Source organism: Pterocles gutturalis, unplaced genomic scaffold (assembly GCF_000699245.1).
Source record: "Pterocles gutturalis isolate BGI_N339 unplaced genomic scaffold, ASM69924v1 scaffold34030, whole genome shotgun sequence".
Classification (NCBI taxonomy): domain Eukaryota; kingdom Metazoa; phylum Chordata; class Aves; order Pterocliformes; family Pteroclidae; genus Pterocles; species Pterocles gutturalis.
This window is the reverse complement of record NW_010139357.1, coordinates 1-14286: the sequence shown is the minus strand read 5'-3', so window position 1 is coordinate 14286 and position 14286 is coordinate 1. Positions and strand designations below refer to the sequence as shown.

Genomic DNA, 14286 nt, shown 5'->3' with positions numbered 1-14286 from the left:
CCCCCCCAGGCGTCCTTGGGGTGCTGTTAAATAAAATGGAAAAAGGACAAAAGCACCGAGGTCCCTCGCTGTCTGCTCCAGCCAGCTTGAAGGGCACAGGGAGGGCAGCAGTGCAGCTTGGTGCGAGGCTCTGTAAGCAGCTGAAGAGAGAAATCTTGGCTCCGCAGCCAGTCGGTCATTCCCACCACGATTGGGAATCTGTCCCATTAAATGTTGATCTAGGCCCCCCCAAAAAAACCTTAAGGCTAAACAAGTTTCCTTGCATGCTACTCATCCGCACAGATGCTCCTGCCAGCGGTCAGGAGTAGGTGACAGAGAGGTGGGAATGAGCAGCAAGGATGGGTCAGGACTGTTCCCTTTGGGAGCCTTCAAGCACTAGCAAAAGTACAAGATGGTAATTAATCTGGGATGTATTTGCTTGCAAGGAGAGCAGGAAAACTGTCCTGAAGCGAGATCAGTGGAAGGGGGCATAACGAACCCCGTTAACTCTCCTGCAGTACTTGCATTTCCTAGTGAAGACTTTCCTGTAAATTCCATGCTTTTCTGTTTCAAATAGAGATCGTTGTTTGTTTTATTAAGTGAACATAACTGTTATGACTCGTTCCTGGTAGTCTCCAAATCTTCAAAATGTAGTAACGCTGGATTAATTTGGGGGGTGGGAGGGACTGAAGATGTTGGCAGAGCAAGGATGGTAAAAAGCAAAGAGAATCTGAGCTGTAGAAGTAGGACAAGGAGTTGTAAGGTGCCTGAACAATAAAATTCACAGAAAATGCAAAAAACACCCTTGAGACTTCATCACAGAACAATACAGAGCACTGGAAGCAGTCCATGTGAGGTCGTCAGAGTCCTTTCGACATGAAATGAAACTTCATTGGCACTAGCCACATGTTTTGACCACGCCTCCGTTGGTTACAATTTGCAATGAAGAATGCACCATCATCTGTAAGATTTTAGAGAGGAGGACTGTGCAGGCAAGCCTCAGTTCTTTTCAAGGCTCCGTAAAACACAGCTCTGTTCTTCAGAAAGGAGAACAGAATTCTCTTCTGCTTTTGGTATGATGCTGGAAAAGTGTTCCTTCTGTAAAAGAGGGGTAAGCAGTTTTGGCTTTTGTTTTCCCGTGGTGGTTGTAGATGCTGTAAGTAAATCCAGCATAGCTAAAGGGAGACTAAGCAGCATTCAGCCTAGAAGAAATCTTTGGGTTTGATCATTCTAGTTTCTATTAAATCTAGTTTCTCTTCCACACTTCATTGCTCGTCTCCTCACTTTTGGACTTTTTCAGGAATGTATCAAACCTGTAAAAGTGGAAAAAAAGCCTGGAAAAGCAGCAGCTAAGATCAAAATTGAAGCAGATGGAAGCTATTTTCAGATCGATCAGGTATGTGTGTTTTTTCTTCATTACTGTGTAAAATACCAAGAAAATGCAAGTGTATTGCTATGTACTTGAATTTAATGCCTCAAAGAGGACCAAGATGTTAGAAAAGTAAAAGCTATTGCTGTCAGCATTCTTGTATCTTTTTTCCAAAGTCCAACTTTTTAATCACCTGGTTTTATAACCGGTAATTCTGATTTTGTGATCATCTTTTATGCTCTGAGGCACTGACATTAATTAGCAATGTTTTTCAGTGTAAGAGCAGATAAGATGAGAAGTCTGTTTTGTCATCAATACTTAAGTATTAGCAATTCCTAGATTATTTGAGACTGTCTTTTATTGTATTGTCATACAGCAGAGTGCTCACTCCTAAAATGATTGAAATAGATACTCTTAAATTTTACTGTGTTTTTTTTTAATAATATTTCAAATTATTTGTTAAATAGCCTGCAGAATTCATAAGCCTCCTGCTTACAAAATTAATGCCAAGTTTTGGAGAATGATTTTCCTGTTTACACAGAAATGGTTAGCATTTCTTAACCGAGCTGGGAATTAATCTAGAAACAGTACTTTTAACTTTAAGCAGATTATGACCTTTTGACTTAAGGAAGGGGGATACAGCACTTCCAAAGAAGTCTGGGTTCTTATTTTAAAATTTTCATTTAGTGGTACCTAATTGCTCAGTCTATTTCTGACTTTATTGAGAAGTGAAGTTTAAGAGGAAAGTCTCATGGGAAAACTGACTTATTCAGGTCAAATATTATGAAAAATATTTCCTTCCAGTGGCAAGCCACACACTGTCTTTGATGTGCTGCCGTACAGTTCTCCCATCAGTGTCCATGTAAGTTCTGCACACGGAAAGATTGCAGAACACTCGCTATCAATTAAAAATGTGAGTGGAGCTTGTCTGGTTACACAGTCTGTTTTGGAAGGAATGAAATTCAAGTTCCTGTGAAGAAGCAGCTCCAGTACGATTCAATAACATGACCACATCTGACAGAGGTGACAAAGTTGGCACGCTTTCTCCAGCGTAATACTCGGAGCACTCTGGAGATGGGCGCTGAACAGCTCCGTGGTCTAGAGTTCTGTGGTTACGAGAGCAGCTGCAATCTGCAGCATGTCAGCCACGCTAACCCAGTCTTCAGCCACCCACGAGTTGAAAACCGAGCAGGACAGACCCTCTTTGCTTCTAGGATAGGATAATTTCAGTGTTTCGGAGCCATATCAGCCCACCAGGTAGCACAAATAATTGTGGCGTAAGCGACTGTTCTGTATTTGATTGAAGTTATGTTCTTGGTCTTGTTAGAATTTTCCTGAGGTTTCTCAGCGTATTTGCATCTATGTAGCCAAATAAATGCTGGTAAAAGAGCAAACTTCAAAGATACTTGTCTTCCTCCTTATCTTAATAAAAAGATACTTTTTTAAACGATAAACCGAGCTTAAAAAAGGGCATCAACTTTGTTACTAAATAGAGTAAAGAGGGGCAAACTGCTGCCCAGTTCTACACTGTGATCAGAACCGAGTCCAATCTGTTTCTTTGTAGGATGGAGGAGCACAAAAACTGGAAAAAGCGAAAATTACTCTGAACGACTGTTTAGCCTGTAGTGGCTGCATTACCTCGGCAGAGAGTGTTCTAATCACCCAACAGAGCCATGAAGAGCTGTGCAAAATGCTAACTTTTAACAAGGTAGGTGACAAGTCACAGCTAGGTAGGCTGCAGAGTTTGAAAGTTTTAATAGGCTGGTGTGATGCCTCTGCAGAAGCACGCACGGAAACAGCACACGTGAAAATTAGTTTCAGATATCTGAAGGCTCTGAGGACATTCTCAGTGCACTGTTGTGCTTTTTTCCAATTTTTAAAACATAATTGTGGGTTTGGAAAGGACCTTAAATGTACTAAGTTACTGACTTCAGAGTTAAGCTGGGAGATACTTTCTGATGTTCTAGTGTGCTGAAAGCTCTGCATGCGCCATATTACTATTGTCTGAACAGTGTTGTTGTTTGTGTCTGCCTTTCAAAGACCGCCGCTCCCAATGAACAGAAATTGGTGGTGGTTTCCGTGTCACCGCAATCCAGAGCTTCACTAGCTGCAAGATGTAAAATGGGTGTTCTGGAAACAGCAAAGAAGTTGACCGCATTTTTTAAAAGTTTAGGCAAGTGTGGTATTGCGTTGGGTTAATCGCGGAGGGGGCTCTGGGGTGGGCGTTAAGCGTAACTGTTCTAAGTGCACAAGGTTGATGTGATTTAACCTCCCCAGGGACTCATAATGTTTCATAATCAGCATGAGCTAGAATGCAAACTGTCTGCAACTTCAGTCGCGTAATAAACTTGGAGTCATGGAAGGGAGGATCTTTGAATGATTTGCAGCCCTCCTGTCACTTTTGCTCGTGTTACTGTGCTGACGTAGAGGGGAAAGGTTTCACCCTCAACTGTGGCAGTTCGTACCCATAGATAGGACGTGCAGTTTGCATCCGGTTTGTCTGGGGACTTTTTGTTGTAGGTTGCCATATCTTTCTGGTGAATTTTAACGCAGATGCTGTACTGCCTAGGTGTGCACTATGTTTTTGATACAACTTTCTCAAGAAACTTCAGCCTACTGGAGAGCCAACGAGAGTTTGTAAAACGCTTTCGAAAGCAATCTGAAGACAGAAAGGCTTTGCCCATGCTGGCTTCTGCCTGTCCAGGTATGGTATTAGATTAGTTATGGAAATAATAATAATTATTATACTAATAGTACACTAGAACAAAAAAAAAATAGAAAAGCTGATTTGCAAATTACATTCTTACCAGGTTGGATCTGCTATGCAGAGAAAACCCACGGCAGTTTCATCATTCCTTACATCAGCACCACCAAGTCTCCGCAGCAGGTGATGGGCTCCCTGGTCAAGGGCCATTTTGCAGAACGGCAGGTAAGGTCCTGAAGTATCCTATGCTTCATCCCAAACTGCTAAAATGGAATGCTTTAAACTGATATGTTTTTTGTTTTGCTACATTATACATTACAGTTTCAAGGTAAAAATTATATTGCCAAAGGCAGCATCTTTCTCACTTGTATTTTATCTAATGAGAAGTTAGCAACTAAGACAGTAACACTAAGCTCGTGCTTCATGGACTGCTTAAAGCCTCTGCATGTTATTTGGGAAGGCTAGAGAAACTTATTTTTCAGCATCTTTGTGCTCCCATCTTGTCTGTGTGTGGTATTTCCATGTTGTTTAGACTTAGGACAATTTATTTTAAGTTATTCACCAAGACAAAACGTCAGTCAGTGCATACGTGCAGATCATGTCTTGTCTAAAAATTACTCGCTCATTCCCAACTTCATGTTCTGCTTCAGTTTGACTTAGTTCTGTTCTCACTCTTTAACCTTTGGAATCTTGCCAGATGTAAACTTGATAAAGACTAGAGTTATAGCCTGGATTTGTCCAGTAAGAATCTTAAATGCCACTTCTGACTGTATGATTTATTGTCCATTAATGAGCAGGGGTTTAACACTTGCATTAAGTAAATGCTGACGTCTGCATACTTGTTACAAAAATTGGCAGCTAGTAAGAATATTTGGCACAACATACTGAAACAATGGCCTTGAGTCAATGATTTGTTTCCTCAGCCTGTGCTTATTTCTTGGATGGTCATGAGGTTTTTGTCTGCCTCCAGATCGTTCCTTAGTTGCTGATGTAGGGGCTGGGTTTTAGTGGCACAGAGGAAGCACGTTCTCTAACTCCATAATCCAAAATTCACTCCACTGCCTGACTTTGGCTGGATCATCTGTTCTAGCAAAAGGAGGTGGGGGAAACCTGTAAAACACCACACTGCTGACGCTTGCTACAGACTAAAATTGGGTTCTCTGAGAGAAATAACATGCATATAAATATGCGTGTGTACACATATATATAAAATAAATGTTCAGTAATAATGGGGAGTATTTCCAGAGGCATGGTGGCATTAGTTTCATCATTCTCATTTGTACCTGGAAAACTTCTCCCTCAAGATACGTTTGATATTGGCCAATACAACTGCACAGCTTTGTCTTTCTTCCAGCACGTAACACCCGACCGGCTATACCACGTAACAGTAATGCCCTGTTACGACAAAAAGCTTGAGGCTTCAAGGCCAGACTTCTTCAACCAGGAGTACCAAACTCGTGATGTGGACTGTGTAATCACCACAGGTAAGCAGAGCCAGAGGTGGTCTGGCTGATTTCTGGAAGCCTCAGAGCAAGGCATTTGCTAGTTTTAATAACCCTCTGTCTCTGATAGAGGGTGTAGTGTATGGACGTTGCTGTATAATCCCACTTTAATAATGCAAATCGCATCCTGGTAAAAATTGCACATGCAGTCTTATGTACTGATCTGGGGATTTCGTTTTCCTTTATCCCCAAAATAAGAATTTTTAATGTCTGTGGCTCTGTTTTAGGAGAAGTGCTAAAATTGTTGGAACAAGAAGGAGTTTCTCTATCAGACATAGATCCTGCTCCGCTGGATACCATGTAAGAAGAAAATCTTATTTGCATCTTCAGCCATGTTCTTTTTCATCCAGTATTTATAGAGTTCTTTAGCAGAACTTGCCTTTCCACTACTGTTCCACACAAGGCTGCATGTGTTTGCATTTGATTTGTTTTCTTGTGTCCCTTGAACCAGTACAACTGTGCATTAAAATACTTAATCTACAGAATATGATGAATTTCCACCTTTGGAGAATCTGTAACTATTTGTTCTAGATTTTAGCAGGCCAAGGACTAGCAGCTCTCACTGTTAAATCAGCAGGATTGCTAGAATTAGCTCAGAAAGAGTATCATGGCAAAGCAATTGTGCAGAGAAGTACAAATTGCTCGGATGGGCAGTGTCCTTACATGCAGACCATTTCCTAGGTTAGTTCTAATTGTTAAAAACATTGGTCACTCCTATGCTTCTGAAAAGAAGGAGAATGTGAGACAGAGACTGTTGTCCAATCCCTCTCATGTAAGGGATACTTCGTTTAAAAAAATAAATTTAAAATAATGTGCATGCCCAGAGCCTCAGTTTTCTTCTGCTGCATTTCAGAGGATCGATGTCTTTTTTCTGACATAGTGTAAGCACAGATTGCTTTCACATAAAAAAAAAAAAAGTATTCTCAGCTACAATAAATGTCTGGATGGTTGAGTCCCTAAAGTACAACTTCGAAGGTTGTCCATGTAAACAAGTGCTTCTGTTCCACCTACTTTATTGTTACACCACTAACAGCAAAGTGAGGAGTAGAAAAGGTTCTGAAGTGTTTGGGTTCCCTTAGGAAATGACATTATCGAAGTTATAACATAGAACTGAACATCTAATTACTTGATAAAAATCTCTGGCCACCTTCTTAAGAGTACATTCTGAGCGCTAGGCCTCACGCTCGTGGTGATGAAGTGCCTCTATAACCTTTTGCTAGCGTTAACATCCTCAGTAAATTGACTGGTTACAATCAGCACGTATTCCTCGGAACTTGGAGCGTTCACAGAAGCAGTCCGATTGCTCTTGTTCTGCTTTATCCTCCAGCACGTGGAAAAGCCCATTAAGAGGTTATTACATTTGGCAGCAAGAAGGAGATAAAGTGCCAGAAATCCCAGAACTTTTGCTGGTATAACCGTTCGCTCCAGGCCAGCGCTGAGGCTTACTGGCAGCCTCCTTTTAAGAGAGTAGCAGTACGTGAGGCCAGACACACTGAAATGTTTTGTTAATGAAGCTCAGTTCCTGTAAACAAGATCAAATTAAAAATAGTTTCTGAGGGTGATTGCAGGCTAAAGTGTTGCCTTCTGCAGTTCTTCCAAAGCTGAGATTTTATCTGCCAGAGGCAACATCTTCGATTTGACTTGAAATTGTTTGGCCTGAATTCAAGTGTTTTCCCCTCTGCAGCTGTTGTAGGAGAATACAAGTGTCACTGCCTGATGAGTGCTTAGAAGCAGATCCCTCATCTTGTTATTCTCTCATAACAAAAGCTATTGTTGTGGCTTCCATCTGGTGAGCTATTCTCCAGAAACATTATCTTGACCTCTAAATAGTTGGTTGTGTTTTGGCATGCCAGTGAGATGGGATTAGTTGTGCAGAACTAGAACTACAGAACTTACGTTAACATCATTGTTCAACACCAAAAACGTGTGGCACTTGAGCCAGGATCCTGTTGAGGACAGCCATGTGTGTCCCAGCATCATTAGGTGTGTTCACCTTTGTTTCATAACTTCAAGCAAATGAAACCCCAGCAACACAGATTTCATCTCTCCGTGCTTGTGATCAGAGCGCTGGTACCTCCCAGGAGTGTTCTCTCATGTCCCACCAACCACATCTGAAGTAGCTGGTTTCAAAAAATGTGCTGTAACACAGAACTAGAGCTCTCAGTAGTGAACTCTGCTTTTCCTGATGTTGCAGCAAAGCCTCAGCACTGCTGAGCTGTCTCTCACCCGAGGCAGGACTTCTGCTGGGCTGTGAGCTCCCAGAGGAGCGCAGCCTGCCCCCACCCATACCGCCAGTGCTTCAGTATTTCCTCCTCTCATTTCTAAGTGTAACCCAGAATCTTTGTCCCGGTATTAAACAGAAAGCTAACAAAATATGCATGTCAGGTAATTGCTTGGGTAGCTCAAACATTCCCAAACATATTTTTGATACATGAAGGTTATGTTGGCAGCACATAGGTCAGGCCTTGTTGCAGCGTGTGACAATATTTCCGCTGAGCTTGACTCAAAGGATGCTAGGCAGCACAGGGTTAAATCTGCTGGGCTCTGAAGCTATAAATAGTTGGTTTCCAGGAGAAAGGGAAAAGGTGGCAGCTCAGAAGTTGGTCTGTGGCTTGTTCTCTTGCTTTTGAGTCCCCTGGACCTCTGCATTTGTGCGGGCTGTCCTGGTCTATCAAAGGTTCCCCTAAAACTGCTTCTTTCTTCCTTTCCCCCAGGTTTAGTAGCACTGCAGAAGAGGAGCTCACCGGCCACGCGGGAGGAGGCTCTGGCGGCTATCTGGAGCACATCTATAAGTATGCAGCCAAGGAGCTCTTTGGAATTCAAGTGGACACAATTCAGTACAAACCTTTGAAGTAAGAAGTTTAAAGTCCTACAGAAAGCACTATTTTCATTGCAGTTCTGTTCATGCTGTTATCTTGCTGATGCGCTGAAACTTTCTTCGCAATGTTAAACATTTTACTTCAAGGCATGGGAATTGGTTTCTCACTCCCACAGTTGCTGAGCAATAAATCAGCTGCGCTCCGTGCAGCCTTTCCCTTGGAGACTTCTAACCCCTTCGCCGCCCACACACTTTATTTTGGCCTGATGGATTTTCCCAGTATCAAGTTGCAGACAATTTTTAGAGTAATTTAGAAGACAGAGCTTGCATGGAGCTGGGCTTCCTCACCTGCAGCCAGAGCAGTGACGTAGATGGCATTACTAATCTTGCTGTCACAGAACAGAAGATTTTGTGTCAGGGCTTTGAGAGGCTCAATATGAAATACTTGATAAAAATCAAATTACGTATTCTTTTATCAGGAACAGATATTTCCACTAACCTTAGGAGTCTGGAAGCCTTCGATAATGGTTTGCTCCCTGGTTTTATGACCCACTACAATTTAAAAGTTTCCTCAGTGGCCTCACTAATGTATAAGTTGGCTGAAGCCAACTCAGAAGGCCTATCACAGTGAAACTTTTGTTTAGGCTCCATTTGCTTAGATTTTAAGGATTTATTCAGCACAGGTGTTCTTCAGCACACTCAATTTGGGTGGCAGGTCCTCAACCAAGACTGGAAAAGGATCTGTAAGCTCATTCCTTCATCTGTTTTGTTTGGGTGGCAAAGAACTAGGACAGCTTTCTTGAACAAGATTTCACAAAGAACTTGGTTTCAGCACAGGGCTCTTTGAAGTTGAAAATATAAGTTAGTTTGGATAAGACATTGTCTCTGGTCTTGTTCCTCAGAAACAAGGACTTCCAGGAGGTGACGCTGGAGAAGGATGGAGTGGTCCTGCTCCAGTTTGCTTTGGCATATGGGTTTCGAAACATACAGAACTTAGTGCAGAAGTTGAAACGAGGGAAATCGCCCTATCACTACGTTGAAGTCATGGCCTGCCCGTCAGGTAAGGCTGCAGAGATTGCACTGTTACAGTCTGGAGCTGTAGGAAGCTGTATGTAACTATAACTAAAATACAACAAGAGGCATTTTCTCACATCCTGAGTATTGTGGCAAAGCCTTCAAACTCTTGAGATGTGATAGTCACAGCATCAGAATTTCCAGGTTGTTTGTGTATTTCCCTACCTAGAAGCTAGTAATTCTTCAGGATTCAAGTAATTACACTTACATTCCATAGCAGAAATTTTGCACAACCAGTGCTTTTGAGGCCCTCCTGGTTTTCTGAGCTCTGTGGTAGATGAAGAGATTCCTCCTCTAAAATTGCACAAAATTGACCATTATGCTTTCAGAGAATGCTTGCTAGGGCTGGTGAAGTAAGTCCCTTTCTGCCTATTTCATTCCCTTTCCCACTTGGTGCAAGCCCCCTTTTTCTCCCCCCGTTTCTCTTTGAATCCGCCAGCAGAGAGCACGGCCAAGCTCGAACCCTGCCTGAAGCGATGCTCAGCTGCTGCTCTTGGCAGCTACAACTGTTCTCTGTCCCAACAGCAAACCCCAAACACACCCCAGGAGTGTTTGTCTTACCTTCATCTGCGGCTCCAAAGCTCTTCTCCCCTGGGTTGTGCTCTGGCCCTTTTCTGGAGGCAGGAGGTGAGAGGGAGAGCTCCCTGCTGCTGCTTCTTACCTCGGTCTCCCTGGCAGCCCTCACACAGCTGGCTGTGGGCTGAATTAGCACTGGGGAAAACTGGGCTAACAACCTCCTCTGGAGAGCTGCAGCCCACCCTGCTGGAGTTAGATAACTGGGGAGTGAACCCCAATTAGAATGGTGTTCTCGTTTCTGTGACTGTTTGCAGGTGCAGAGTAAGTTAACTGCAGTTGGTGGTTTGGTTTTTTTTCTCCTGATGAAGCTGAAGTGCTTTCTGAACTGGGTGACGTGTTCTCACTTTGTTGCACACAGGCTGTTTAAACGGAGGAGGTCAGATCAAACCCGACGGTGAATCCAGCAAGGACCAGCTTCAGCGAGTGGAGAGGCTGTACGAGTCTCATAAGACTGAAATTCCAGAGAAGAACCGGACTGTAAATGAACTGTATGAGCAGTGGCTGGGGGGCGCAGAGTCGGGAAAGGCTGCAAAAGCTTTGCACACAGAGTACCACGCGGTGGAGAAAACAAGCACTGGATTTAACATCAAATGGTGAAGACGCTAGCAGCAGCTCTGCAAAGCCCAGATGCAGATACACTCAGTGCCTTTTAAATTCAGTTCTCTTTAGGATTCTCAAAAGACACTAAAGTTCTGTGCCGTCACAGGGAGTCTGACTCTCATTAGGGATGGGAAGGTAACGTGCATAGGGGCAGGCAATATGAATTCCTCCAGCTTAATAATTATTGAAGTTATGTAAATAAAAACCAAATGCTGACTTAGAACACATGTCAAAGGAAGCAGTAACGCATCCAAGCCCCTACGCAGTCCATACGGGCTAGATCTGTGCTCCCTTTGCAACCCTGTTCCTACCAGACCTGAGGTATTTAAGGTACTGAAGGATGTGGCTTGCTGTGGGCTGCAGCCTCGCTGAGCTTTGTGCCACACGACACTGACTCGTCCAGGCCTTGCTGTATTTTCACAGCAGAGCTGTATGGCTCTCTCTGTCGGGACAACCCCACTTAGTTACAAATGCTCGTAGTTAGACCTTGGGTTCTGTTTCTCCATTTCGCTGCCCCCGCTGGCTGCCCTGGAGGTCCAGCTGTGCTGTCTGCCCTGGCGGGGAGGGGACCAGCATCATCTCGAGGGCTGTGCTCTTGCCTGCTGAAATGTGACTTGAGTGACTGTTTAAGAAAAAAAAGCTAGAGGGAGGGGGTTTTTTTCCTTTAATTACAATAATTGTCTATAGCTGTGGGCAATTACATGTCTCTTCTCCTAAAGGCACAGTGGAGAGAGTCACAGAACTGTCACAGCCAGTTACTGATGGATTATATCCTTAAATTCAGAGAAAACAAATTTTTACAGTGTTTCAAGAAAGAATTTATTGCTAGCTTTCTTTCCAACCAAGGCCAAAGTCCTTGGTGTCTCTGAAAAGTGTTACCTTACACAAGGTAATAGAAGACAGCTGTGAGATGAAATTGTTACAAGTAGTTCACCAGAAGGAGCCCGTCGGGTTTAACGTCGCGTGTGCTGGTGCCTGGCCAGAGGACAGATGGATGTGACACAGATCTGGTCTTTTGTTACGGGACGTGACGTGTGCCTGGCTTGCTCCCTGTATTTTTACGTATGGGTGTTTTCAGGACTATTCACAGAAAAACCACTGAATGAATAACTCAGGTTTGGTCTGTTTGATGTATCAGGCTTGCTGGAGTCCCAGTGCGCGCGGAGGGGGGCAGGCAGCAGGGGGAGGATGTGCAGCTGTACCTGAACGGGAGGGGAAGGGACACTGGCAGACCTGGAATCTCTCCTGGTGACTCCTGTAGCTGCAAGTGAATATGAACTTAGGAATCGCGTTACTGAGTCACTTCAGGATTTCTCCTTTTCCCAGTTACTGCTGTGTGAGGAGGAAGGACTGTGCAGAAAGTAAAGTGGACAAAAACGGAGAACAAAGCTGCTGTATGGCTTTGTTCCTTCAGAGTAACTACAAACAGCTGGAGCTGTTACTGCATCTCGCCCAGGTGAAACCTTGCCTGGACCCTCTTCAAGGATAATTTTTGCCCGGTTAGTGCCCACCGTGGGCTTCGGGCTGTCAGAGAGCAAAGCTGTCAGAGCTGGTCAGCCTCGTGGCACGGCTCCTCCGGCAGCACTTGCCTGTGTCCTTCTCACAGCCTCCTCCACTCTGTTAAAGTAAGCCAACAGTGTCAAAGACATTTTAAAAAATGTTTTTAATTAAAAGCTTTACATTTTCCAGGTGTTGCTGATCAATTAATGAATTCACAGTGTTCATAAGGCGAGAATCTCCCACTGCTCCCCCCTCCCCGCCCTGTTTGTGGTACAAGCAAGTTGGTGTTCCAGTGAGTGCCCCTGTCCATGCATAGATCTGTAACACAGTGTGGTGCTGAACCAGCAAGAGAGAGCTCTGCTCACGGCAAGCCAGCCCAGCCTGCGCCGGTGCTGAGACGTGAACTCTGTCCATCAGTGCAGGAGAAACACATTCTGCTTCTGCAGAGAACATGGAGATCAGGCCAGAAGTGCACAAATAAATAAAGTGAAATTAGCTGTCGATTAAACAATTGGGGTCTATTTTGTCTCTTCTCCAGTTACCAGGTTACCAACACGCACCTGCTAAAGCCGCCAAAGGACTCTCCACTCGGAATGCACCGAGACCTTGGCTCGTACAGACACTGCTGGGTGGCTGTTCTTGCTGTGGGACCAAAACCAGCTTGAATTTCTCCCAGCTGTGAGCTGCACGCTGCTGTTATCAATGTGAACAGACTCAGAGCTCTCCCCGAACACACACGGGGACATCTCCGCTCCTGGTGTAAATAAACCTCCCGAGGAACCCCCAGGGGATCCCCACAAACTGCATCTGAACTAACTTTGAGGCAACAGTAGCAAGGCAAGTTGTGCAGCAGGATTAATTCTTCCCCTCCTGTGGGGAGAGTAAACTAGAATGTCACAAAAGGAAAAAAGAAAACCTTAGTCCAGTGTCTAGGAAGAGAAGAAACAGCCTTAAACCAGGCTCCAGTGGTGACGGATGCAGTTCAAGATCCTGAAGTCAACTGAATTCCAGTGTTAGGAGCTACACAGTTCATAACAATGCTGATGAAAAGGAAAACACACGGGGAAGGATTACAGGACCCACTCCTCTGCTCTGTTTTCATCTGAATGACGCACAACAGGTGTAAACTCAGCCACAGCGAGACAGTCGCTCACACTCTGCACTTTGAGGTAAAGAACAAACCAGCGACGTGCAAGTGTCCCCCAGGAGCAGCCTGCCCAACCCCAGACCCTGCGCAGGGAGCGTCACAGCCGTGTACGGAGCCACCATCAAGCCCTGGGGTTTTTCGCCAGAAAATAAAACTGCTTTCCTGGTTTGTAACGCACTTCCCTACCACCTGCTTTACCAAAAGCTTTGCACATTTCTCAGACTGAAATAAAATAAAATACAGTAGTGATTGTGCACAAACTGCAGGCTGCAGAGACCCAGCTGCTCCCTGGCTGTTTTCTAAAGACAAGGCAACGTAAATGCAGGTTTCAGCCAAGTGTGTTCCAGTTTTTTATCTTGAGAAGGGGGAAAAAAAAGAAGCAACGGATGCATAGCAGCACATTGCTGTTTGCTGCCTAAAAACTGTCGCACCTTGAAAAGTATTTCACAAAGGCAGAGGGTCAGAGCAGGGTTTCCTCTGGGCCTGAACTCCACCTGCACGGTTGAAAGTGGTTTGGATGGCTCCCGTAAGTCAAATATTTCTATAAAAATAGGGGAGGAAAAAAAAGGGGGAAAAAATACCCAAACCCCGTTGCAAGGAGGGTTTCTGCTAGCCCAGGTCTGGAGTCAAGCAGGTGCTGCTGAACACCAGCAAAAACACCAGTTCCCTCCCGGCTTCCCCTCGTGCACCCAAATCTCCGTGTCTCATCCCTGCCCACAGAGCTGCACTGCTGCCCCCGCTGCTCCCCTCCCCAGGGATGGGGGGCTCAGCAAAGCCCCCACGGGCTGGGGGAGCGGGCATGGAGCTGGAGGGAGAGAAGCAGAGCAGCCTCAAAACGAGCAGGTTAGAGACAGAAACCAGTTCCCAGCCGCCGGGGATGCTGCGTTTCGGAGCCTCCCCCCACCCCCACGGCCGCTCACTTCTTCTCGAGGAAGGGGCTGAAAAGCCCCCAGTCGAAGGCGAGCACGGCCTGGGGATTGAGCCGCTCCTTGGGCTTCTTGAAGTTATCCTTCTCGG

At 44.7% G+C, this 14286-nt stretch overlaps 1 protein-coding gene across 1 annotated transcript; it reads left to right on the top strand.

Moving 5' to 3' along the window:
* Window positions 1–1054: 1054 nt before the first annotated feature.
* Window positions 1055–10832, top strand: NARFL (nuclear prelamin A recognition factor-like). The gene is made up of 11 exons (XM_010083320.1): window positions 1055–1090; window positions 1280–1375; window positions 2913–3056; window positions 3389–3521; window positions 3918–4052; window positions 4159–4277; window positions 5407–5536; window positions 5782–5854; window positions 8269–8406; window positions 9275–9432; window positions 10381–10832. Exons 1-11 carry the CDS (start codon window positions 1055–1057, stop codon window positions 10617–10619), a joined length of 1401 nt encoding a protein of 466 aa, XP_010081622.1. The 3' UTR covers window positions 10620–10832.
* The last annotated feature ends 3454 nt before the right edge of the window (window positions 10833–14286 follow it).

Excerpts from the sequence above, each read along its gene's own strand:
- NARFL (XM_010083320.1), top strand. The coding sequence starts at position 1,055 with ATGATGCTGGAAAAGTGTTCCTTCTGTAAAAGAGGG. Across the intron at positions 3,522-3,917 it reads CGCATTTTTTAAAAGTTTAG|GTGTGCACTATGTTTTTGAT; the intron begins GCAAGTGTGGTA and ends TGTACTGCCTAG. Across the intron at positions 5,855-8,268 it reads CCTGCTCCGCTGGATACCAT|GTTTAGTAGCACTGCAGAAG; the intron begins GTAAGAAGAAAA and ends CCTTTCCCCCAG.